The 26947-nt window shown below is 43.2% G+C and overlaps 1 protein-coding gene and 1 long non-coding RNA gene across 5 annotated transcripts in view; one reads left to right on the forward strand and one right to left on the reverse strand.

The window, feature by feature from the left end:
* The window catches only part of trappc8 (trafficking protein particle complex subunit 8), a 228050-nt gene that overhangs the window by 151592 nt on the left and 49511 nt on the right, over positions 1–26947 (forward strand). For all 4 annotated transcript variants that reach the window (XM_072468480.1, XM_072468481.1, XM_072468482.1 and 1 more), the window contains 9 exons: positions 747–971; positions 2735–2843; positions 4185–4379; positions 8093–8253; positions 10099–10164; positions 15122–15251; positions 16576–16707; positions 20838–20992; positions 25580–26022. In XM_072468480.1, the coding sequence (XP_072324581.1) occupies positions 747–971; positions 2735–2843; positions 4185–4379; positions 8093–8253; positions 10099–10164; positions 15122–15251; positions 16576–16707; positions 20838–20992; positions 25580–26022 (1616 nt within the window). The remainder of the gene's footprint in view (positions 1–746; positions 972–2734; positions 2844–4184; positions 4380–8092; positions 8254–10098; positions 10165–15121; positions 15252–16575; positions 16708–20837; positions 20993–25579; positions 26023–26947) is intronic.
* Positions 8255–26947, reverse strand: part of LOC140385877 (uncharacterized) — a 154555-nt gene continuing 135862 nt past the window's right edge. Inside the window, exon 2 of the long non-coding RNA XR_011933489.1 lies at positions 8255–8963. This is a non-coding gene — a long non-coding RNA (uncharacterized lncRNA). The remainder of the gene's footprint in view (positions 8964–26947) is intronic.

The following is a 26947-nucleotide window of genomic DNA, read 5'->3' on the forward strand; positions in this document are numbered from 1 at the left end:
GAGATAAGAGGTGAATTCTGATCTGCCTGAAACTGAGTCCACAATTCTCTCACAGTCGGATAGTTATAAAAGTGTAATAATCTGTAAAGCAGAATAGTCTTGTCTGGGGACATGGAAGAAGCTGAAACACGGCAGGTGAACCAGCTTTTTGAAGACCATCAGCCAGAGTCTGAAGGGGTTCTAACAAGAGCCAAGCCCCTGAGGGGCTGTTTAGCACACTGGGCTAAATCGCTGGCTTTGAAAGCAGACCAAGGCAGGCCAGCAGCACGGTTCAATTCCCGTAACAGCCTCCCCGAACAGGTGCCGGAATGTGACGACTAGGGACTTTTCACAGTAACTTCATTGAAGCCTACTTGTGACAATAAATGATTTTCATTTCATTTTTATGAAGCAAGTACTGTATGCCCATCTAATCCAAGATAGATTGAGAAATGTGTTGTTCAATGGGAATTAAGAGAAGTAGTGTTCAGGAGTAATTGTTAGCTGTTCTTTTAAGGTGTGAAAAGTTCAATATCATATTCAAAATAAAGTTTTGTTTTAGAAAAACCAAAGTCCTATTTTTCCATGTAATCAGTCCTGCAGCGAATCATTCTTTTCGCACAGCCTTACAAATAAACTAAATTATTGGGGTTTTGGTCCAGTTTCCTAGCCACTTTTGGGGTCTGGTTTGGGATCACAATAGATGGTTTACCTTGCTTTCTCACATTCAGCAATCTTGGTCAAATTGGTTATATGCTTTCTTACAGCGCAAACATGCCTTGCGGTGTTACAGTCAAGCCATGCAAGTTTACAAAGGTAAAGGATGGAATCTGGCAGAGGATCATATTAATTTCACGATTGGTCGGCAGTCCTTTACCCTGCGACAGCTGGACAATGCAGTGTCGGCCTTCAGGCATATTTTGATCAATGACAGTAAGCAAACAGCAGCTCAGCAGGAAGCTTTCCTTAGGGAGTACCTGTATGTTTATAAGGTAAGAAAATCCGAAAATTATACTGGACCTGGCTTTTTGATTCCTTCTTTGGTCGGTAGTAATTGGATTGCGGACCTGCCATGTTGCTTTTAATGATTTTTTTTCACCTGTATCCCGAGCTGCCTTTGTTCTTCTACACTATTCAGTTTCTTCTCTTCTAAGGTATAGTTGATTGTTTTTAATTTTCTTTAGCTTATATTTGTCTAATGTTCTCTTTTGTGGTTTTCTACCCCAGTGTTAGTTTGACCCCCTCAACTCCAGTCACTGTGGTCTTGCAATGGCCTAAGCCGTATAATTTTATATTTCTATTCCCAATTTGCCTTTAAAATGTAGACTGTTCAAGGGCTGTACCAGCATTGGTCGGCTGTTGCCTGTACTTTCTGCTTATTTGTTTCTTCAGGCAGGAAAAATGTAATCAGTATATTTATTGTAGGCCTGTAGTAATAAAGGATTATTTGTATTCATTCCTGTACGAAGGGAGTGCACACTGTTGGAGATGTCATTTTGGATGAAATGGTAAACCAAGGCACCCCAGGCTTGCTTAGGTTGAGTAAAATATCCCATGCAATTATTCAAGGAAGAGCAGGGAAGTTCTCTGTGTACTAATCAATATTTATCCCTCAACCAATATCACTTGAACAGATTATCTAGGCAATCACAACATGACAATTTTGCATTCAGTCTGGAGGTGAGAAATTTGGGCTTGAAGCTACTGTCTTACACTCAAAGGCAGTTAGAAGAATATGAAAATAGCTGGCTAAAGTGGAAAGTAAGACGGTAGAGCGACAGGGGCAGGCATTTGAGGAGATATTTCATTACTCTCGGCCGATGTATTCCAATGAGAAGGACTATGGGAGGGATATACCATCTTGTGGTTATTTCAGGATGATGCCTAATTAAACGAAAAGACTTGCAGTGCTGCAAAGATTAGTGGTAGCCCAGAGAATTGGGGAAACTTTAGAAACAACATAGGATGACTTAAAAATGAGGGGAAAATTAGAATGAGAGAAAACAAGCAAAAAATATAAAAACAAGTCAATAAAAACACTTAAGTCTAAAAAGGAAGAGTAGCTGAAGTAAGCATTGGTCCCTCGAAAGGGTGAGACTGGAGAGACTCGATGGGCCGAATGGCCTCCTTCTGCACTGTAGATTCTATGATTCTATATTGAACAATTGAGCATCTACTGCCCTCAGAGGGAAGAAATTCCTCATCATAGTCCTGAGTGACTGATCCCTTAGCCCGAGGCTGTGCCGTTAGTTCTGTGTTCTCTCGGAAACAACCTGTCCAGCCTTTTAATTTAGTGTTTCAATGAAATTACCTCTTTCTTTTAAATCCCAGAGAATATAGACCCATTCTACCCAACCCCTCCATGTACAGAACAACCCAGAAATCATAGTGGCGAATCTTTACTGTACCATCTCGAAGACTTTTAACTTGTAAGAAAAATAGTGCAGAACTCCTGAGGTGTTCTTCTCTGATGCTTGTAGTAAAGATGAAAGCAAAACTTGCTTTTATGTAGCACTGTTCGCAACCTCAGGGAGTCCTGAAGCACTTTACAATCAGTGAAGCACCTGTAGAAAGATAGTCACTGTTGTAAATTGAGTAACAAGAAGAATCAAAGTTAATGGTATAAAAGTGGAACTGAAGTATAAGTGAGAAAGAGGAAGTGAAAGAATAGTGGAGCGTTTTCACTGTTTCACTTATTTCCGTCTTTTAAAATAGATTTTCATCAAACTATTAACATTTTCACTTTCTGATTCAGAGTGTAAACCAATCCTCACCTGATGGACCTTTACCCCAGCTTCCTCTACCCTGCATTAACAGCTCAGCAACTCGGGTATTTTTTGGGCATGACAGACGACCTTCTGAAGGTTAGTTGCTTAATTGTTGAAGTTTTGTAGAGACGAGAGATATAAGCGGGGTTTTATTTAATTTGTCACTGGAATATGTGTGGCCCAGGCCAGGTTGTTTATTAACTTCTTGCCCTGATTTTATATATCAAGGTCAGGGGCAGTCAAGATGCAGCCTCCCTGCTGTGGGATTTGGGGTCATATATTTGCAAGAGCAGATGCGGACAGCGGCTTTCCTTTCCTGTTTGTGAACTAGATGTTGTGTTAACAGCAATTCAATAGCTTTGTGGTCACTGTTAGTCGTAACCATCTTCTCATTATACGTTTTTAAACAAAACTGAATTAAAATTCAAAAATTACCACTGTGCAATTATCTGTATTGGTAGCCCAGGCCTCTGATTTATTAGTCCAGTAATATAACCAGTTTGACCGTCAAAGTTATAAGTTGAACTTTCGTTTACGTGAGACCTGGGGCTTCAGTTTTGTTTCCCAAGCTAGGGCTGGAAGTCAACTGGAGTGGCTGGTTTTGTGATCTTTCTTCATCCCAGTGCTCATTCTTGTGTTTTCATTCCCAATTCCTGACATCCTGAGGGTATCACTGAACTCCAGATGGGGGAGACCATTTCATTGACGAGGTTTGCCTGTAGATTTCACTCAATTTGTACTGGACGGTTGAGTGCAGTTCTTTGGGATAGCTCTTGGCCTACCTTTTGTTGGGACAAACTTTGTCGTAACACCTTTTTGCTGCCTATGCAGTTTGTCTCAATCCAGCTCTATGTAATATGTATCCAAAAGAGATTGTGGACAGGTGTGAGGCAAGCCCTTATAGATGGAGTTCAGCACAAACCGTGACCGTCGTATATTTACACATTCATTTAATCAGCTGCTTTATTCAATCGTATTACATGTTGTAATTTGATAACCAAACTCCCCAGCCGCCACCATAGTGCAGTAAATGATGCAAATGTGTTTTGCTTGTACTAGCTTCACAGCAAAAAATTCTGAAGTGTTTGAATGGTGGGGTGAAGGCCGGGTTGTGGCCAGTTACAAACGCACTCGCTATTTTGACTGGGGGATACGATACCAACCAAATTGAAGCCATGCCACACCACACGTTTTTAGTTTACAAACTGAGCAAACCTGATGGTGAAAAAGCAGATGGGTTTCACAGGGATTTTCTCCTGCCAGCTTGTCATTTATTTTATCCCAGCAGTGGGCACCACCATAAAAGTGGAAGTGAGGGCTTCAGGGGTCAGTGCAGACTCGATGGGCCGAATGGCCTCCTTCTGCACTGTATTTTCTATTTCTATAAAAGAGCCCTTTTAATTCATTGTCTTTGTTAACTGTCCTTATTTCTGTTAGGAGAAAAGCAAGCGGCCACCCACGTCAGTTTAGATCAGGAATACGAGCGCGAAGCCTCACAGCAATGGAAAGAGCTTGAGGAGCAGGTAGCCGCTGTGGTGAATAAAGGAACGGTACCACTGAACTTTCAGCTGACTCAGTACTGTCTAAACAGCCAGACTGACAACTTGCGATTCCCTGTGGCTGTCGTAGAAGGTAAATCGGTCAGAATAAATTCTCCTGTCTGGACACTTGTAATGTAAGTTCTTGACTGTTCAGTGCAAGATTAGAAATTTTGCATCTTTGTTAATTGTAGAAAATCCTGCACCCTTTTTCAGTGAAGTAGCTGTCAGCTCGGCTCGATGGAGAGGATCTCACAATACCCAAAGTACAGCAGTGGAGTGCTGCCCATGTCACGGCCAACATCTATCTGTCAAACAACATGACTAAAAATGAATTATTTTGTTTATTTCATTGCTGTTTGTGGGAGCTTGCTGTGCGCAGACCGCCTGGCATGTTTTCTGCATGACTACAACATTTGCACTTCAGAAACACTTGATTAGTTTTAAAGCACTTTGTAGTCCCTGAGGTAACAGCAGTCGCTATGTAAATGCAAGTCCTTTGTTTTCCCATTGGCTTGTATTTCCTTGTTAAAATGCAGGAGCACTTTCTCCTTCCCCTGTTATGACTACTTATGGAAGGGCAGTCTAAAGTTGCAGAATGTCTGGAATTTTGAGGATTAAAAACTTGCAGTTACTGGGGTTATTGATCGTCCATTGGAGTGAACCTTTAACTGCTGGATACTTCTCACCAATTGAAATAACAAATTACTCAAAACCTGTTCTCTCAAACCCACAATAAGACTTAATTTCCTAAGAAAATTACCGAAAGTTAGTGATTAAGTCATCTGCATTTCAGCAGCTTTTCACCAGTAGTTAAGTCATGTGTTCTTCTTTGCTCAAAAGTGCTTTTTTTTTTCTTTTGCCGATTTGCACTTAAGTTACCTGTTGCAAAGGAAAAACAGACTGAATTGCATATTGAAGGAGCAGGACCGATTCTGGCTGTGGAAATGGGAGGGAGACAAAGTGGGAAACTACAGGCCAATTAGCCCAATACCCGTCATGGGGAAAATGTTAGTAAGATATTACAGCAGAGCTTGAAAAAGACTGAGATAAAGAGGAATTTCTTCTGAGGGTTGAGTGTCTTTTGAACCCCTTGCTACAGAGAGCTGTGGGGGGCAGAATCTATGTGCATACTTAAGACTGAGATGGACAGATTCTTGATCAATAAGGGAGTCTAGGGTTCATGGGGAAATGGCAGGGAAGTGCACTTGAGGAATGTCTGAGCAGCCATGATCCTATTGAATGACGGGGCAGGCTCTGTTACTATTCTTTATGGTCTTGCGGTGCCAAGCCAGTTGCCTGGCTCTCATGTCACGGCACGTGCTGCTCAATCCAACCAGCTGCTGGTGCTTTGTAACCACTCCACCCCTTCAGCCCTCCCTCCTCCTCCTCAATCCCATTAGCTCCCGCTGCAGAAATAACCCTTGTCGATGCACCATCTGTGTGGTTGCGCGGAACTGTCGATCACTTTGCAAGTTAGGATGACCCCGTCCCATTGTTCTGGTTAGCCTCCGGAATGGGGCAGGGCCGTATGTTCACAGCAGACCACTCTTGCAGAATTAAACTTCTAACAAACTTCAGAATCATGTGATTGATCAGGCAAATCATCAGTAAAGGCAGACGGGTGTGAATTGTAACCAAGTATCTTAATCCTCTGGATGCACCTTTTACCTTTCATTATGGAAATGATATTCAATGATATTTGCCAGATGCTTGTAAATGGATTTTCACTTCATTGCAGTGTTAATGTAAGCCTACTTACAAGACTGCATTTCACACCTTGCCCACTTCACACTCCATGGGGGAGGGTTAATAGCCATTAAAACATTTTGGACCCTCATGGGTTCATGTGTTATTGGTCCAGATATAGTAATTATTGTTGCTGGTATTGATTCACCAGGTATTGGTATTGAACACCAGATTTTGATAAGACCATCTTGAACACTAGGTATTCACAGCGGTATGCCAAAAAATTTCTTTTTATTTAAAAAAAAAAATAAAAAAAATTTAGAGTACTCAATTATTTTATCTCCAATTAAGGGGCAATTTAGAGTGGCCAATCCACCTAGCCTACACATCTTTGGGTTGTGGGGTTGAAACCCACACAGACATGGGGAGAATGTGCAAACTCCACACGGACAATGACCCAGGGCCGGGATTCGAACCCAGGTCCTCAGCGCCGCAGTCCCAGTGCTAACCACTGTGCCACATGCCGCCCTACCCTTTTTATTTCTCCATGGGTGTCGGATAGGCCGGTCCAGGTAAAGATGACAGATTTCCTTCCGAAAGAACTAGATCGGTTTTTATGACCGATTTTAATTGAATTCAAATTTCACCATCTGCCGTGATGGGATTTGAATCCGGGTCCCCAGTCCTGGGTCCCTGGATTACTAGTCCACTGGGCCACTGCCTCCCCTTGTATAGAACCTGCATAGAACCTTATTCTATAACAGGTTAGGCCACACTTGGAGTATAGTGTTCAATTCTGGTCGCCACATTACCAGAAGGATGTGGAGGCTTTAGAGAGGGTGCAGAAGAGATTTACCAGGATGTTGCCTGGTATGGAGGGCATTAGCTATGAGGAGCGGTTGAATAAACTCGGTTGGTTCTCACTGGAACGATGGAGATTGAGGGGCGACCTGATAGAGGTCTCCACAATTGTGAGGGGCATAGACAGAGTGGATAGTCAGAGACTTTTTCCCAGGGTCAATTACTTGGGGGCATAGATTTAAGGTGCGAGGGGCAAGGTTTAGAAGAGATATACGAGGCAGGTTTTTTTACACAGGGTAGTAGGTGCCTGGAACTCGCTGCCGGTGGAGGTGGTGGAAGCAGTGACAATAATAACATTGAAGGGGCATCTTGACAAATACATGAATAGGATGGGAATCATAGAATTTACAGTGCAGAAGGAGGCCATTCGGCCCATCGAGTCTGCACCGGCTCTTGGAAAGAGCACCCTACCCAAGGTCAACACCGCCACCCTATCCCCATAACCCAGTCACCCCACCCAACACTAAGGGCAATTTTGGACACTAAGGGCAATTTATCATGGCCAATCCACCTAACCTGCACATTTTTGGAGAATAGAGGTATATGGACCCAAGAAGTGTAGAAGATTTTAGTTTAGACGGGCAGCATGGAGGCACAGGCTTGGGGGCGCAGAAGGGCCTGTTCCTGTGCTGTACTTTTCTTTGTACTTGTGACAATAATAAAGATTATTATTATGCAATCCTGCCCCATGCTACCACAATCTGTTCATGTTCAACTCAAACTAATGGGATGGATTGCTGACCGTGATGTTCTGAATTGCTATTTCATATTTCCTGTAGTTTCACTGCATGTTGTTTGTACAGAAGCAGAGTAGCAATATGTAAAATTACAGCACATTGAGACAGTATCGAAAGGCTTGGAAGTGTGTTCCAGGAGAAGAGTTTTTGGGTTAAAATGAAATTGGTTGCACACTTCTCAGTGACTCTATCTACGGAATCGGATTCCCAACTCTGGCTGCACATTTTCAAGGAGATGTCATCACATACCTTCAACTACCCCTTGCCAAGATCCAGCTAGTTCATCATCATGATTACCAAAGCTTGTTAATGCGTCTCGGTTTTGTCTTTTGAAGATCTGGTCATCCTACTCAATTTCAGTATTGGAAAAGATTTTTAAACACTCCTTTCTTTTCATGTTGAACAGGATTTATTGGTTTCTGTAGGATCCTGTACATTTCCAAACCTTGCACAATTGGTTTTGCCATCATGCTGTACTTTCTTATAATTCGTACTGGGCTTTTCTTTCTGTTGTTTGTAGAACCAGTCACAGTCGAAGTAGCATTCAAAAATCCTTTGAAGGTCCCTCTGCTGTTAAAAGATCTTTCGTTGTTGTGGAAATTTAATTTTAGAGACTTTAACAAAAGTCTAGAGGGAGATACGAGAGACTCAATCAGCAATGAAAAAGATGTACATCCAAAGGTATTGAAGCATTTCTTTAATAATTCCAGCTCTTTGCTCATGACCGATACAGAAATAGTACTGCAACTATTGGCTTAGCTTGGTAAATTTCTGCTTTCATAATGTGCTAATTCCCACTGGCTATATCACTCTGATTTTTAAATCTGTATTCATCTGACAATTTACACATTGGTGCAGTGTGTTCTGCCATATTCATTTCACCTCTCGAACATTTCACTGTATAGTTTCACTGTCTAGCTTGACTGTAGTAGAAAGGGTCCACTATCCTATGCGGAAGTTCATTCTGTCTGTTCTCCACTCTGAAGAACTTACGAAGATGTTCAACCTTAATTTATCATTTGCTGTTTGGATCAATGTTTGCTGCTCCCACTGTTGCGATTTAATTTGATGTGCGATTACAGATCGGCCTTTCTCTATTTAACACCTCCTTATCTCGGAGCCTACAGAAGCTCAGGGAGACCGTCCAGAGCAAAGAACCTCAAAATTGTCTGCTTGGTATTCAACCAGAGATCCAAAGAGTTCTGCTGCGGATAAATCATTGGGGTTCCTCACTGAGCTTCACTGCGTTGAATGTGTTCTTCCCAGATTGTTAACACCACTTCTCCATCTGCGCTATGTTTTTGTTCATAACCCTTGTCTCTTGATTGTTGGTTCAGGAGATAAGGATTTGTTCAACTCCCAGGAAGCAGTTAATTTCAGTCCCTCAGCACCTGGAGCAGAAGGAAAATTATACTCAAGCACACAAATTATCACTGAGAAATCAACCCTTTTGTCACAGGGAAGATAACTTGTTACTTTAGCTGCGAATTAAAACCAAAAGTATCTGAGAGGTATGGGAGATGCTTCTTGGTCAAATAAATTGTCATACATTCATGAGGAAATAAGAACAGGGGTTTGCCATCAGGCTCCTGGAGCTGCTCCACAATTCAATAAGATCATGACTGACCTTCAATATCAACTCCACTTTTCCCACCCTATTCATCGCCTGGTTCAGTGCCAAAGAAATATGCTCAACCCTCTGCGGTCAGGAATTCCGATGATTTACATTCCTTTGAGTGGAGAAATTTCTCCTCATCTCGGTCCTTAACAGCCTATATCGTGAGATAGTCTTCTCCCCTCCCCCCACCACCACTAGTTAGCAGGCTGTCCAGCCAGAGAAAAGGCCTCCCCACCTACTCTCTCAAGCCTTCCAAGAATGTTATATTTCAAAATGATCTCCTTGCATCCTCTAATGCAGCCTTATCTTGGGCATGATACAGTAGCAAGCTGAGCATGCAGACCAAAAGGAAATCGTCACTGCCTCATGTAAAGTGCCATTGAACAATGAAATGCTGTTTGGCGAATTGCTTCTAGTGTGAATTACTTTGACATTTTTTAACATGCAATCTAACATATTTGTATTAAATTTAGTTGTCATTTTTTGTGTGGCATTTTTCCATCTTTATCTGAATTGTAGAGGATGGAGTTATTTACTTTCTGTCATCCCTGGAGGTAAAAGCAAACCATTTCTTTCTTCGTATGACATTCTCACTTAACTGTATTTTTATATATTACATTTCTGCCTATCTTAACTAGCCTTTCTTCTCTACAGCTCTCTGATTTAGTTGAATGTGTGCTACTGCCTTTTGGTTATGGACAGTTTTTTCCTGCTGTTCCTTTGGCATGGTATTTATGCTTTCCTAGATAATTTTTAGGTTGGAACAGTTAAGACATACCCGTCTTCAACTGCATTAATGGATTGAACAATAGCAAATTTGCCATTTGAATTTTTTGGAGAAAAGAAACTACCTATCATGTGAAACGTACATTATCCATGAATAAAGTCTGTGATTTTCATGATTGCAGGCATCGCACAGTATTGGCACAGAGGTAATAAGTGAATTTCAAATAAATGGTGAAGAGACTAAAGTGGTAAGTATAATATTTACCCTGAAGTAGATGTTAGAACCTTATATTCACCTTCCTTTACAAAATGATTTTCTCCTTGAGGGTTCTCCAAAGGAACTACTTGGAAAAACAGCTGCACATATTTCAGTTTCACGATTGCTTGTCCAAGTAGCTACTTTTCCTCGCTTCTCTGTATTTCTTTATTCGTTCACGGGATGTGGGCGATGCTGGTTGAGCCAGCATTCATTGCCTATCCTTGAGGGCATTTAAGAGTCAAGCACATTGCTGTGGATCTGGAGTCACATCTCGGCCAGACCGGGTAAGGACGGCAGATTTCCTTCCCTCAAAGACATTAGTGAACCAGACAATTTTATGACAATTGACAGTTTGATGGTCACCTTTAGACTTTTAATTCCAGATATTGAATTCAAATTTCACCATCTGCCATGGCGGGATTTGAACCCGGGTCCCAAGAGCATGCCTCTGGTTCTCTGGATTACTCGTCCAGCGACAATAACACTATGCCACTACCTCTCCGTGAGCAGCACAACCTAGGCCAATCCTGCCCTTGTATGTATTACTCCAGCATTTTTGCCGAAGTGGGAACCCAGATTTAAACATGTTTTGCAAATCCCCCTCCCCATATTTCCCTTGGAGTACCGAGGCCAATTGTCGCCTTTGTTACTACAAAAACTGAGATAATCTAATTCAACACCAGGGTTGAGCACCAGATCCTAGTCCTAGTCAAGAATATGGCTCACCCTTCACTAAGCATTTTGAGCTTTCAATTGTAAATGGATTTCAAAATGCTTGTTTAGAGCTGGGCTGGTTTTGACTTCCATGATGAACAGTGCATCACCATTCACTTGTTAAAAGTACTGATGAACAGGACTTACTGTGGCACAATGTAGGGGGAGGATGTGCATGAAGTGGTTCCTGCTGGAGTACTCTATTCCTTTTGCCCCTTTTCTTAGTACCATGGAGTATTTACACTCTCAACCCACAGAATTATTGTAATAAAGATCTTGTACGACTGAAATGCCCAAAAAAGTCGATGAAAAGAAGGTTGAGAGCAAAAGCTCATCGAAGGAGCCTGAGGGCTCGGAGCTCATCAGCAGGTAAAATGGCAGAGTCAATTTCTGGTTGTCTGTCCACTCTGCTAATGGTCGAGGTGCTTTCTGGTATCTTGGTGAAGAAAGTCGAAAAGCACTGCTGCCGTATTGTGTCAGATGACCTCAGGAAATCAGCCAAAGAGGCCTTGGCTCCCGTTCAAGCAACTCTGGGGAAAGCCAATCAGACCGTGGAAACCCATGAATCCATGGTCAAAGATATGGATGTGGCCCTATTGGGCACAGCGATCAGATTGCCTCACTGGAATTGGAGCTGTCTTACATCTCTAACAAGAGAGGATCTAACTACCACCCCTTGACATTCAATTCAGTGACATTACCATCACTGAATCCCCCACTACCAACATCCTGGGGGTTACCATTGATCAGAATCTGAACTGAACTAGCCATATTTACAAGAGCAGGTCAAAGGCTAGGATTCCTATGGCGTGTAACTCTCCTCCTGATCCCTTCTCACCCCCCACCCCCCCCAAACCCCATGCCTGTCTACCATCTACAAGGCACAAGTCAGGAGTGTAATGGAATACTCTCCACTTGTCTGGATGAGTGCAGCTCCAACAACACTAAAGAAACTCAACTCTATCCGGAACAAAGGGTTGATTGCTCCCCCCTTCGACAAATATGCAAACCCTCCACCACTGACTAACAGTGGCAGCACCATCGACAAGGAGCACTGCAGTGACTCACCAAGGTTCCTTAAGCTGCATCTTCCAAACCCATGACCACTACCATCTAGAAGGAAAACAACAGCAGATACCCGGGAACCCCACTACCTGGAGGTTCCCCTCCAAGTCACTCACCATCCTGACTTGGAAATATATTGCCGTTCCTTGCCTGTCCCTGGGGCAAAATCCTGGAACTCCCTCCCTAACTGTGGGTGTACCTACACCTCCGGGACTGCAGCGGTTCAAAAAGGCCTTGGTCCCCGTTCGAGCTACTTTCTGAAGGGCGACTAGGGATGGGTAATAAATACTGGTCTAACCAGCAATACCCACATCCCGTAAATCATCCTGGCAGAATGATACTTTTCACTGTACGTCAGTACATGTGACCAATCTGAATTAATTTTTAAAAAGCAAGGACGGTAAGTGGAACCTTCATAAAATATTGGTTCGGCCACAACTGGAGTATTGTATTTAATTCACGAATGCCCTTGAGGATAGAAAACCTGCCGTCCTTACCCGGTCTGGCGTACATGTGACTCCAGACCCATAGCAATGTGTTTGACTCCTAACTGCCCTCTGAAATGGCAGTAACACCCTCATCTTGTGAAAGAAAATAAACTCTGGGCTCTACATCTGAAGGATGTAGGACGGCCTGTCTGTGTGCTTGTGCTTCATGTGTCACTTACTTTCCTCACCTGCAGATACCACCTAATTTGGCAGCTTTAAGACCCCACTCGGAGGTTCAAGGGGCATTGATTTTCCAATCTTTGGCTTGTTTGTATTCAAGTGTTGTCAGTGTCAGAATACTTCCACGTCTGCTTTTACTGGCACTCCCTTTTTATAAGTGACTTTGCACATAACCAATTAGTTTTTTTTATTATAGACACTTCATTGAATAGAATCTGTACATTGCAGAAGGAGACCATTTGTCCCATCAAATCTGCACTGACCCTTGGAAAGAGCAGCCTATCTAGACCCATGGTCAGACCCTATCCCCATAACCCAGTTACCCCATCTAACCTTTTGGACACTTAAGGGGCAATTTAACATGGCCAATCCACCTAATCTGCACATCTTTGGACTGTGGGAGAAAACCGGAGCATCCGGAGGAAACCCATGCAGACAAGGGGGAAAAAGTGCAAACAGGGCGATGAATCACTGGTTAATGTGTTGACTGTGGGATGAATTTGGCTTGGACCCTGCTAAATTCCTTATCTCTGATGAGTAGCCAAGCATATCCTTGGTTTTAAAGCCTTATTTGAAAGATGGTACCTCAATGCAGAACACGCCCAGCTTGGCCTATAGTGGATCTTGAATTTTGAACATTTTTGGGATGATATGCCACCATATTACTGCCTGCCAAATAACGCATTTCATCAAATCGCTTCAGTGCAGAAGAAGGCTTTTTGGCCCATTGAGTCTACACCGACCCTCTGAAAGAGCACCCTACCTGTGCCCCCCTTTTCGCCGCAACCCCACCTAACCTTTGGATGCTAAGGGGTAATTATTATGGTCAATCCACCTAACCTGCACATCTTTGGACTGTGGGAGGAAACCAGAGTGCCCAGAGGAAACCCACACAGACACTGGGAGAAAGTGCAAACTCCAGAGACACTGACCCGAGGTCGGAATCGAACCTGGGTCCCTGCTGCTGTGAGGCAGCGGTGCTAACCACTGAGCCACTCAGTAAAACACAATCATTACTGGGATTTGGATTGGATTTAAATTTATTGTCATGCGTACCGAGGCACAGTGAAACACATTATTCTGCGTATACTCTAGGCAGATCGTTCCATACATAAAAAAACATAGGACATGCGATAAATACACAAATTAAATACATAGGCATCTTCAGACCTGTAAGTAAACATAAAAGAAAAAGGTTTGAGGTAACAGTGTTAGAATTAAGCTTCAGAAGGTTAGTATTGTTAGAGGTGAAAATATTCACACGAAAGCCTGAGTATAAGTAAAAAAAGCAGTTCATTATATCAGAATCCTGGGAGGAAAGGCCTGAGGCTCCGCAGCCTTTGACAGCGCATGTTCTCACTTGAGCTAAGACTCACGGGTTAATATACAGATTCAAGGAATTAGATGTATTCTTATTTATATACAATCAATCAACTATATTCGCGTCACACTTCATTACATGCAGTCAATCAATTTTCTTAGCATCCCAGTTATCACATATATGGTTAAAGTGGGTATTGTCTTACCCGCCCCTAACTTCATACAGAAGCCATTCAAAACTAACATAATGATGTCCTGTCTGCAGCTGGGGTCCTTGGGCTTATCAAGGACACATAGCAGTTCTTGTTCTGTGAAGCTGTTATCATGGTTGTTAAAATACTCCGTAGGTTCTCATGAGCTGGTTTACACAGTTTGTAACTTATTGTTCAGAAATGTGGCTAGTTCGGCCATTTTGTGTCTTTAGTATTGCTTTAATAGCCAACAGCCATTTTGTGTCCTTTCTGATATTAACAAGCATTGTGTATACACTATCTATTTCTACAAATTGCCTCTTCTAAGCAAGCATCTAAGCCAATTAGTACCTTTTGTCTCATCAGAACTATTCAAAAGTAATATAGGAGCACAAATGTAGTTACAGGGCCACCTATAATTTATATCATAGTCCAGTATCACAAAATGCCTTCCAACAGTATGTTTATAAGAGATGCAGGAAGAGCATCTGTGGGGGAGAGCTCACAAGGAGTCACCATGCTCCGGTGCCATCTCGGTTTGCTCTTTAAAACATTGATTTTAAAGTAACGTGGGTTAGTTCATTCATTGTACATCAGTGGACCTGGTGCTGGAAAGAGTGAAAACTCAGATCTCCAGGACAAATCTGCCATGGATTTAACTATTCCCTCAACTTAGGTTGTTTGTATTTTATGCACACCATTGAAAATGATTTCAAGGACAGCACGGTGGTGCAGTGGTTAGCACTGCTGCCTCACGGCGCCGAGGTCCCAGGTTCGATTCCGGCTCTGGGTCACTGTCCGTGTGGAGTTTGCACATTCTTCCCGTGTTTGCGTGGGTTTCACCCCCACAGCCCAAAAGAAGTGCAAGGTAGGTGGATTGGCCCTTAATTGGAAAAATGAATTGGGTACTCTAAATTTTATTTTAAAAAAAGAAAATGATTTCCGTGCATGTGACTGTAACTTGTATCATTTTTTTATTTTTCTTTAGGCTAGATTAAAACTGCTTCCTCATCAGACAGGAGAACTTCACATTCTTGGAGTTGTATATAACCTTAGTACTGTGCAATCAGCTTCTACACAAGATGGATTGGACTCTAGCCCTGTAATGCAGGTAGCAGGTGAGAGCATCGATTTCTCCAGGTATCTTTCCTAGTGAGGTCCTTTGTATCTTTGCATGTTTCTGACTGTGTATTAGTTTATATTTTTAAAATTCTAATGTGCAATCAAACTCTTTTAAATCCTCCACTGATTTCTTAAATGTGAGTGTTTTGGAGAGTTATGTAGTATGCAGCCATTAAACATAGGGGGATACAGGATATACGCTTTCTGCAGGGCCGAGCAGCAAATGCTGGAAAGTGGGGTTAGACTGGGCAACTCATCGTCCGGCGCAGACACGATGGGCCAAGTGGCCTTTTTCTGTGCTGTATACTTTTCTATGATTCGGTGATAGATGTCTGAGGAGATATTCAAAGAAACAACTACAAAATGGCAAATCAAGCATCTGTTTTGAAATGTTGTTTTTATAGAGTAAGATCGAAAGAATGCAGGAATTCTGAAATAAAACCTGGAAGCATTTGTGGAGGAAGGATCAGCATTAACTTTGTTATGTTATAACCGTTAAAATCTGAATCGATTGGGGTATACAAGAGTGAAAAAGTTTTGCTGCAATTATGTCAATACTGCCTTGCTCGCCCCTCTTGAGAGCTGACTAGTGGTGATGAGGGTCACCATGCCTCAAGCGAGGGGCATGGGGCGACTAAACTGGACTACCTGTGGAAAATCTTGGTCGTCTTAACTGAAGGAAGGGTATGCTTAGTTTGGGGGGACAGTGAAAAGTATTCTTCAGTGTACAGTCCAGACAGATCATTCCATACATGAAAAAAAACACAGGGACATACGATAGATACACAATGTAAATACACAGACATCGGGTGAGGCATATAGGAGTGTAATACTACTCAGTAGAGAAGATGTGTGGAGAGATCAGTTCAGTCCATAAGAGGGTCACTCAGGAGCCTGGTAACAGCAGGGAAGAAGCTGTTTTTTATCTGCTAATGCGCGTTCTCAGACTTGTGTCTCCTGCCCGATGGAAGAATTTGGAAGAGACAATAACTCGAGTGGGAGGAGTCTTTGATTATATTGTCCGCTTTCCCAAGGCAGTGGAAGGTGTAGACAGAGTCAATGAATGGGAGGCAGGTTCATGTGATGGACTGGGCTGTGTTCATGACTCTCTGAAGTTTCTTACATTCTTGGGCCAAGCACTTGCCATACCAGGCTGTGATGCAGCCCGATAGGATGCTTTCCATGGTTCACCTGTAAAAGTTGGTGAGAGTCAATAATATGGACATGCCAAATTTCATTTGTTTCCTGAGGAAGTTTAGGCACTGTTGTGATTATGTTGATCAGTTTTTGTCACTTTACCTTCCTGACGTGTTCTCGCAGGCAGTTGCCTCAATGCCAGCAACCTCTACTCTGGAAAATCTGGAAGCAAACCACAGATTCCTCACAACCAGCGCCATCAGCCCAGCTCTTCGGATCAACTGGAGTACTTCCATGGACTAAGCTGGACGGAAGGTTAGTTGTGGGGTTGGTAAATATGCTGAGCAAGCAGCGGTTGGTGGGGCACTCCGTTTTCTGCTCGTCACTCTCTGACTCCGAAGACATGACACTGGGGTCTGAAACTCACTAAATTTAACAGCGTGGTAGTGGGGAGATGGTGGCCTAGTCGTTGGGCCAGTAATCCAGAGGCCGATGCTAATGTCCTGGGGCCAAGGGTTCAAATCCCACGCCTGTAGATTCAAATTCAATTACTCTGGATTTGAAAAACTAGTCTCGATAATGGTGACCCATTAAACCGTTCCTGATTGTTGGAAATGCCTATGTGGTTCGCTCGTGTCTTTTTAAGGAAAGAAATCTGTCCTTGCCTGGTCTGGTCTTCACGTGACTCCAGACCCGCAGCAATGTGGTTGACTCTTAACTGCCCACTGAAATCATTCAAGAGCAAGTTGGGAAGGGGGTGCATGGTGGTGCAGTGGTTAGCACTGCTGCTTCATGGCGCTGGGGGCGTCATGGTGGTGCAGTGGCTAGCACTGCTGCATTACAGCACTGGGGACGGCATGGTGGCGCAGTGGTTAGCACTGCTGCTTCATGGCGCTGGGGGCGTCATGGTGGTGCAGTGGTTAGCACTGCTGCTTCATGGCGCTGGGGGCGTCATGGTGGTGCAGTGGCTAGCACTGCTGCATTACAGCACTGGGGACGGCATGGTGGCGCAGTGGTTAGCACTGCTGCTTCATGACGCTGGGGGCGTCATGGTGGTGCAGTGGTTAGCACTGCTGCATTACAGCACTGGGGACGGCATGGTGGCGCAGTGGTTAGCAATGCTGCATTACAGCACTGGGGATGGCATGGTGGTGCAGTGGTTAGCACTGCTGCATTATGACACTAGGGGCGGCATGGTGCAGTGGTTAGCACTGCTGCATTACGGCACTAGGGCAGCATGGTGGTGCAGTGGTTAGCACTACTGCATTACGGCACTGGGGGTGGCATGTTGGTGCAGTAGTTAGCACTGCTGCATTATGACACTAGGGGCGGCATGGTGCAGTGGTTAGCACTGCTGCATTACGGCACTGGAGGGTGGCATGTTGGTGCAGTGGTTAGCACTGCTGCATTATGGCACTAGGGCGGCATGTTGGCGCAGTGGTTAGCACTGCTGCCTCACGGCGTTGAGAACCCGGGTTTGATCCCGGCCCCAGGTCACTGTCCGTGTGGAGTTTGCACATTATCCCTGTGTCTGCGTGGGTCTCACCCCGCAAATCAAAGATGTGCAGGGTAGGTGGATTGGCCACGCTAAATTGGAAAAAACAATAATTGGGTACCTTAAACTTATATTAAAAAAAGAACAAGTTTGGATGGGCAACAAATGCCCACATCCCATGGAAGAATAAAAAAATAACTTTATTTTTGTAATTTTGAGCTGTTTGTCTTATGCTCAATCCCTGTCAGTCTTATCTGAAAACTACACTGTCGTTCATTCTTCAGATTCAAGATGATTGCAGAAATTGAGTAAATGATCAATTATGATGCAAATTGCTGATCAGGTGATTAGTCACAATCACTACGGCACACAAGGAGGGCATTCAGCCCACAGCCCTTTACAGCAATCCAGCCAGTCTTACTTCCCCGCTCTATCCCTGTGTCATGTTTTATGCCCCACTCTACACCCATCCAATTTCCTTTTGAAATCATTGATTGTCTCCAGCACCCTCGTGGGCAGCAAGTTCCAGCTCGTTCCAGTTCCAACCACTTGCTGCGTTTAAAAAAAAAAAATAAAAATAAAAAAAGTTCTTCACATCCTCCCTGCATATTTTGCCCCATCCTTAAATCTGTATCCTCTAGCACTTGTACCACATGTACTTTTGCCTTCCTAGCCAGGCCTGACCGGCAGAGCATCCATAAATACTTTACATTCATTAATAACATAGCATTTTAGTAATGTGAATTTAGTTAGATTTTTTGACTAACCTCCTTAAGAACTTTTCACATCAAGCAGCATTGACCGAGACAATTAGGTTTATTGTAATCTGTGCTGGATCTTTGAAAGAGCTATCATAGAATCATAGAATTTACAGTGCAGTCTGCACCGGCCCTTGGAAAGATCACCCTACCCAAGCCCTGTCCCCGTAACCCATTAACCCCACCCAACCTTTTTGGACACTAAGGGCAATTTAGGGTGGCCAATTCACCTAACCTGCATGTCTTTGGACTGTGGGAGGAAACCGGAGCACCCGGAGGAAACCCACGCAGACACTGGGAGAACGTGCAATCTCCATACAGACAGTGACCCAAGCCGGGAATCAACCTGGGACCCTGGAGCTGTGCAGCAACTGTGCTAGCCACTATGTTACCGTACTATCCTTTTAGTACCACTCCCGTTGCCTTTCTCCCATTATCTCATGCCCTTGATAACCGTTGTTGGGTGACAAATGCTGAAAAGAACTCCCAGCATCTATATCATAGTTGGTTTTGGCATATCTATTCATTGTTGCAGTTAAGTTTTTAAAAAAATAAAAAAAATTTAGAGTACCCAATTCATTTTTTCCAATTAAGGGGTAATGTAGCATGACCAAACCACCTACCCTGCACATCTTTGGGATGTGGGGGTGAAACCCACGCAGACATGGGGAGAATGTGCAAACGCCACACGGAGAGTGACCCAGAGCTGGGATCGAACCTTGGACTTCGGCACCGGAAGGCAGCAGTGCTAACCACTGCCCCACTATTGCAGCTAAATTAACCAGATTAATGCAATTCTGAAACCACAGTAAGATATGTTCAGATCATTTTTCTCTTGAGAGTAATTAATTGGCAAATTAATAGTTTAGTTTAGCATACCTGCAGACTCGTTAAGTGAATGACGACAGAGCAAAACTTAATAGTAATGTGAGCCGTTATCTAATCTCTATTTCAAACTCCAATTTATTTTCATCCACATTAATACATTAAAATAAATCCTTCGCTTTTCTAAAATTTATGCAGCAGGAAGAGATTTGTGCTAAGAATATGGGAACAGGGGCATGTCATTTAACCCCTCCAGTAAATGAGATCATGGTCAATCTGTGACGAAACTCCATATATTCGCTTTGTCCCTTGCTACTCTGGAGTGGAACTGCGCCTTTCAGTTCAGCTAAACTGATTTTTGATAAAATCAACCATTCCCTGTAGCAGCAGTCCACTTCCCTTTCCACAGAATTTCCACCGTGGCCCAATGTAGTTATACTACAGATCAATCATTTTCATTGTGAGCTGTAATTTCTCATCCTGCCTGGCAAGATTAATCTCTCGTCAGAAACCTAGAACTCCATTTGAATGTTGGCTCATGAGAGGCAGTCAGCTTTGTCACAATCTTAAGAGGTTCTGTATTAAATATGTAAAGTTCCCAGGAGCACCTTGGAACCTTGCTTCTCTGGGATCTGAGGTCAACAGCTAATGGTGCCTTACAACTGACAAATGTTGAATTCTTTACCCGTCAGTCTGGCCTCAATAAAACTCGAGATGGATTTGTAGGCACAGTATTATTTTTAACCAACTTGCAAGTCTGACTCGCTTCTCAGGGACACAGAACACAGAACCAGTCTCCTGGAGCCCTTGGAAACGAATGAGGTCCAAGACAAAGGGATCTCTGCAAATACATTCAAATGGCATCAAGTTTCACATACAAATTCCCATAGGTCGTCCCATACCCCTCCTGACCTGGCCATACATCCTAATTGGCTCACTTCTCATTCCTTAACCCTGGGCCTCTTCTTACCCAGCATACTTTTCCCCATCCTCCATCAGACCCCTCCCCCCTTCCTTGCCGTGCTTTCTGAATGTCTTTGTCTCTTATTTGTGAACTCACTACCATCAGATTGGCTCGCATCAACATTACTGTAACTAATATTTGAACTAACTATTTTAAATCACATTCGTCAGAACGATACAGCACGGAAGGTGGCCAGAACCAGGGAAGAGCAGGGACTAATTAGGCAGCTTTCAAAGAACTTGCAGAGGCACGATGGGCTGAATGGCCTCCTTTAGTATTGTATAATTCCACAATTCTTTACACTTAAAAGGAACATTTTTGTTTACTTGAATAGGAAATGAGTTGGCCACGGCCATCAACCACATGTCGATAATGAGAAGGATAATTTTCCTTTTTGTTTCAGGCAAGACACCGCATGGGTTATCAGTAAGAGGACGGCAGTATTTGGAAATCCAGGGACTGAGGCTCAATAACACTAAAGAGGAGAAAACTTCTGTTAAGTATGGATCAGATCGACGGCTGGATCCCATAATCACAGAGGCAATGCCTTTGTTAGAGGTAAATATCCATCGTGACCTGAATTAGTCGAGTCACTGGTATTGGTGTCTTCAGAAGTAAAGTATTATTCTTCCACCCTTTCTGGTACTTGGATTCCATTCCAAAGTGAGAGGATGAAATAAAAACTGCCACACACTGAATAGTGCAAATAGTCTAAGAGGCATGGATTTGAGGCTGCCTGCACATTCTAATAGCTACTGATTTAAAGATTGTTTCCTTTTAACTGTATTTTGGAAGACCGTTTCTCTGTTTGGTCGCCTGGTGATTGAGCGGTGGAGGGGTCACGTCACAGGGCCTGCTTTCCAAAACCAAGCCCATACTGACGCACAATCGGCTGCTCTGTGAAGAGTTATCGATGAACTCCGACACAGGTGTACTGAGTGAACAGAAACGGACGAACTCCAGGATCTAGGTTTACATGACTGAAACTGAAGTTCATTTAGAATTTTACATTAAATACTCATATTCTTAAATGCCCAGTAAAATTCTAATACTTTCTGATTTCTGTATCTTTGTGAAATTCCTCAATGGTCCTACCTGGTAGAAGGAATTTTTAAAAAAAATAGACCGACATGATATCTGAGGGTAATTGAAGAAATTAATACCTAAAGGGATCTAGATGAAGTTGAACATGGAAGATGAACAGGGGATAATTGATGAACAATAAATGTTGGCCTTGCTGGCGAATCCCACATTTTGTGAAGAAGCTAAACAAACCATGGTGCTTTTACTAGTGATAATGCTAATATGCAGTCCAACATCAAATGGACGCGTGCACTTAATATTTGCCAAATAGTGAGTAGATTCAAGAGATTGGAAATGAATGTGTCCCTTCGGGTGGGTGAGCTGTAACTCCGGGGTGCCCAGAAAGCCTGATTAAGGCAGATGAGAACTTTTTTTCTGAGGACTGACCGTCTTGGGAACTCTCTTCCTCAAAAGGCCGTGGAAGCAGAGTCTTTGAATATTTTATACGGCAGAGGTACATGGAGTCCTGATAACCAAGGGGGATGAAAGATTATCGAGAATAGGCAGGAATGTGGGGTTGAAGTTACAATCAGATCAGCCATGATCTTAATGGATGGCAGAGCAGGTTCGAGGGGCTGAATGGCTCACTGAGCTTGTATGAATAAATAAAAACGTCTTGTACTGCTAGGAAATTGAAGAACAATAAAATTGAACATTTGTTTCAATGTCCTCACTGGGAATAATAGGGGGAAGTGAAATTTTAAAGGTTAAAATGAAGCTAATTTGTGCTGTGCCCTTCAAATCTCTAACTCGATAACAATTAGATCAGCTTGTCATTAGAACGTAGCTATTTTATGTTGTCTCTGAAACTAGCCTTCGGTGTTATCACAGTTTATTACTATCTTAATACTTAGCCATCCCAGTGGACATGGTTTATTTTCTGCACATACTCTAGCGTGCTGTTGTAGAAAAGTAATAAAACCTAGAGTTCAGCAAATATTGGCAGCGAACTGTCACTCTCATTCTAACTTACAATGGCACAAATTATGAAAAGACATAAAATTTGACAAGTACAATTTTGAAGCTGAGAAAAGTTCAATATCTTTTTTTTTTTTAAATGCTGGAGCTCGTGAATTTTGTGCACAGACTACTTTCCTGTGGATTATCAGTATAAAGGCTTTTGATAAGTTCTACATAACAGACTGAGCAAAGTTATAGCTGATGGAATAAAAGATGCAGTGGCAACATGGATATCAAATTGGCTGAGTGGCAGGAAACAAAATAGGAAGGTTTTTAGTGGAGTTCCCAAGGGATCGGTGTTAGAGCCCGTGCTTTTCTGTATATCGATGGCCTAAACCTTGGTGTATAGGACACAATTTCAAAATTTTTGGAATGATGTGAAACTTGGAAGCATTGTGTAGAACTTGAAAATGTCATAGACTGGTGGGATGAACAAATGGCAGATGGAATTCAATGTAGGGAAGTGTGAAGTGATTCATTTGGTTGTAGTATCTAGCTCATGGTTTAAGCAATATTTTAAAGGCAATTTTAGTTCTGTGAAGATTAAAGTCATAGAATCTCTACAGTGCAGAACGAGGCCATTTGGCCCATTGAGTCTGCACCAACCCTCCGAAAGAGTGCAGGATAGAGCATGCCAGGAGCAACACCAGGCAGACGGAAAAATGAGGTGTCAATCTGGTGAAGCTGCAACACAGGGCTACTTGTGTGCCTAACCGCATAAGCAGACAGAGCTAAGCGATTCCACAACCGACGCATCAGATCTTAGATCTGCAGTCCTGCCCCATCCAGCCGTGAATGGTGGTGGTGGACAATTAAACAATTAATTGGAGAAGAAGGCTCCACAAATATCCCCATCTTCAATAATGGAGGAGCACAGCACACATGTGCAAAAGACGAGGCTGAGGCATTCGCATTAATCTTCAGCCAGAAGTGCCGAGTGGATGATCCATCTCGGTCTCCTCTGGCGGTCCCCAGCATCACAGATGTCAGTCTTCAGCCAATACGATTCACTCCACATGATATCAAGAAACGGCTGAAGGAAGCGGCGGCATGTGGTGCAATGGTTAGCACTGGGACTACTGCACTGAGGACCCAGGTTTGAATCCTGGCCCTGGGTCCACTGTCTGTGTGGAGTTTGCACGTTTTCCCCATGTTTGCGTGGGTTTCACCCCCACAACCCAAAGATGTTCGGTGAATTGGCCACGCTAAATTGCCCCTTAATTGGGAGAAAAATAATTGGGTACTCTAAATTTAAAAAAAAAAAGAAATGGCTGAAGGCACTGGATACTGAAAAGGTTACGGACCCTGACAATATTCCGGCAATAGTACAGACTACTCTCCATCAGCTAAGTGATGGAAAGGGGTCGTCAACAGTACTATCAAGCAGCACTTATGTCCAAGCTTGGGCTGACAAGTCGCAAGTTGCATTCACACCACACAAGTACCAGGCAATGACCATCTCCTACAAGAGAGGATCTAACCATTGCCCCTTGATATTCAATGGCATTAACATCATTGAATCTCCCACAATCAGCATCCTAGGGGTTACCATTGATCTGAAACTGAACTAGCCATATTAATACAGGTCAAAGGCTAGGAATCTTAAGGTGAGTAACTCACCACCTGATCTCCCCCCCCCCCCCCCCCCAAAAAAAAAGCCTGTCCACAAGGCACAAGTGAGGAGTCTAATGGAATACTCTCCACTTGCCTGGATGAGTGCAGCTCCAACTACGCTCGAGAAGCTTGATGCCATCCAGGACAAAGCAGCCCCGCTTGATTGGCACCCCATCCACCACCCCCTCCACCACCGACAAACCGTGGCAGCCGTGTGTACCATCTACAAGAGGCACTGCAGTAACTCACCAAGGTTCCTTCGACAGCAACTTCCAAACCCACAACCACTACCATGTACTTTAAACAAAGCATTATTGATTTTCTGTTATCTTACCAAAACCTCTGGTCCAGGATATTAAAGTTTGGGAGAATGTGGAGAGACAATATAAAATGGTGCAATTCTCAAGGGAGTATCGGAGCAGAGGAACCTGGGTATATATGTGCATAAGTTGTTGAAGGCTGGGAGCGCAGTTAACAAAGCAGACAGTATCCTAAGCTCTATTAATGGGCGTACACGTGTATAAAATGCTGGTTCAGCCTCAACTAGAGTCTTGTGTGCAGCTCTGGGCACCACACTTGGGAGGCTTTGAAGGCAGTAGAGAGAATTCAGAAAAAGATTCATGAATGGTTTCAGGGATCAAGGACTTGTCATAGATCGATGGGAGCAGTTAGGACTATTCCTGTTGGAGCAGATGAGGCTGAAAGGAGACTTGATAGAGGTATTCAAAATTTACGAGGGTCCGTTTGGGCAAAACTGTTCCCTCTCTAGTGAAAACGTAGAGAGCACTCCAGCTTAGATCTAAGGTAATCAGCAAAAGAAGCAGTGGAGACATGAGGAAGAAAGTTTAAAAAAAAAAAAAAAAAACATTTTATTAGGGTATTTGTAGTTTTTATAATAGTAATAACGACAACAGCAACATAAACATGGTACATAAAACATTTCTATCCCTATCACGTTCTTCGCACCCCCAATAATGAAACTAGCCTAACCCCCCCTCCCCAGATTCCTGCCCCTGCTGACGGTTAATTTTCTCCAAGAAAGTCGACGAACGGCTGCCACCTCCGCATGAACCCGAACATTGACCCTCTTAGGGCGAACTTTAATTTCTCGAGACTGAGAAACCCAGCCATGTCACTAACCCAGGTCTCTCATTTCGGAGGAAGAAAGTTTTTAACGCAGTGAGTGGTTAGGATCTGGAATGCACGGGTGTGGAGGTATTCAAGAGGCAATTGATTATCTACAAATGAAAAATGTTCACGGATATCGGGCGAAGGTGGGGTGAATTGCTCCTGCAGAGAATGGATTGAAGGAGCCTGTGCTGAAACTATTAAGATTCTCCTGGACCTTTGATCTAAACACAAGTGTTGCAATTTTCAGTGGTACCAAATCTTTATTTTCTTGATTTGAACAAATAAGCGATGTATTGCTTTAACATTGGATTCGACTTTGGTAAAGATTGTATGTTTATAGAATTTTTTTGTATGCAGGTATTTTTCATTAATTTTCCCACTGGACTGCTTTGTGGAGAAATAAGGAAAACGTATGTGGAGTTTGTGAATGTAAGCAGATGCCCGCTCACTGGATTAAAAGTTGTGTGCAAAGACCCAGATTTCTTTTCCTTTGGGAGTAAAACTGCTGTGTTGACGCCGTTAAGTCCGACAGCTTCTGAAAACTGTAGCGCCTACAAGACGGTTGTGACCGACTGTGCGTGCATGTCCTCTGCTTTGACATCATCCGTTTCCCCTGCAGACTTTGGAATGGGCACTGGAAATCCACTTTGGGTGACTTATGTACCACTTCCTGACTCTGTGTTGTTACCTGAGGCTTCTGTACAGTTACCTATGTGGCTACGTGGACCAGATGAAGAAGGAGTTCATGAAATAAACTTTTTATTTTACTACGAAAGTACAAAACCACATTCAAAATTGAGGTAAGCTTTTTATTAATGATATTTGGTCTGTAATGCCACATTTCCCTCATCAGTCTGTTAGAAATGGCAGTTAAAGCATCAATCAGAGAGCCATAGAAGAGCAGAAGGCGGCCATTCGGCCCATCAAATCTACACTGACCCTCTGAAAGAACACCCCGCCTGGCCCCCCCACCCCCCTAACCCTGTAATCCCATAACCCAACTTTGGACACTGAGGGACAATTTAGAATGGCTAGCCACCTAACCTGCACATCGTTGGACTGTGGGAGGAAACCGGAGCACCCAGAGGAAACACATGCAGACAAATCGCGCAAGATTGGAATTGAACCCGGGTCCCTGGCGCTGTGAGTGCTTGCCACCGTGCTTCCCCTCTGTAGATGTACAGTGTAAGATTTTTGAGCTATAATCCTGCCTCTTCACTTCCGTTTCTAAAGAAAATCGTCAATCGGAACAGGAGTACGCCATTCAGCTACTCCCATCTGTTTCTCCATTCATTGAGATCATGGCTGATTTGTGGTCTAACTCCACATACCTGCCTTTTGCCCATATCCCTTATTACCTTTGCCTAACAAAAATATATCTATCTCCCGAGTTATAATTAAAACTGATCTAGCTGAGAGTTTCAAACCTCCACTAGCCTGTGTGATGTGGCCCTAATTTTTCGACAAAGCTCACTAGTACTAGAATCACCAACCAGTGGAAGCACTTTATCTGTATCTTTATTTGAACTTAACGTTGAGCTCAACAACTTCAGACTGTGAACTCTCTCTCTCCACCTTCACCCCATTTATATTTTTATCATATTATTTTAATTCCTCCCATTCATCTGTTTTTCCCTCAACATTGTTCTCTCTTTCTCTCTCTCTCTCTCTCTCTCTCTCTCTCTCTCTCTCTCTCTCTCTCTCTCTCTCTCTCTCTCTCTCTCT

This window comes from Scyliorhinus torazame, chromosome 11 (genome assembly GCF_047496885.1).
Source record: "Scyliorhinus torazame isolate Kashiwa2021f chromosome 11, sScyTor2.1, whole genome shotgun sequence".
NCBI classification, from domain to species: domain Eukaryota; kingdom Metazoa; phylum Chordata; class Chondrichthyes; order Carcharhiniformes; family Scyliorhinidae; genus Scyliorhinus; species Scyliorhinus torazame.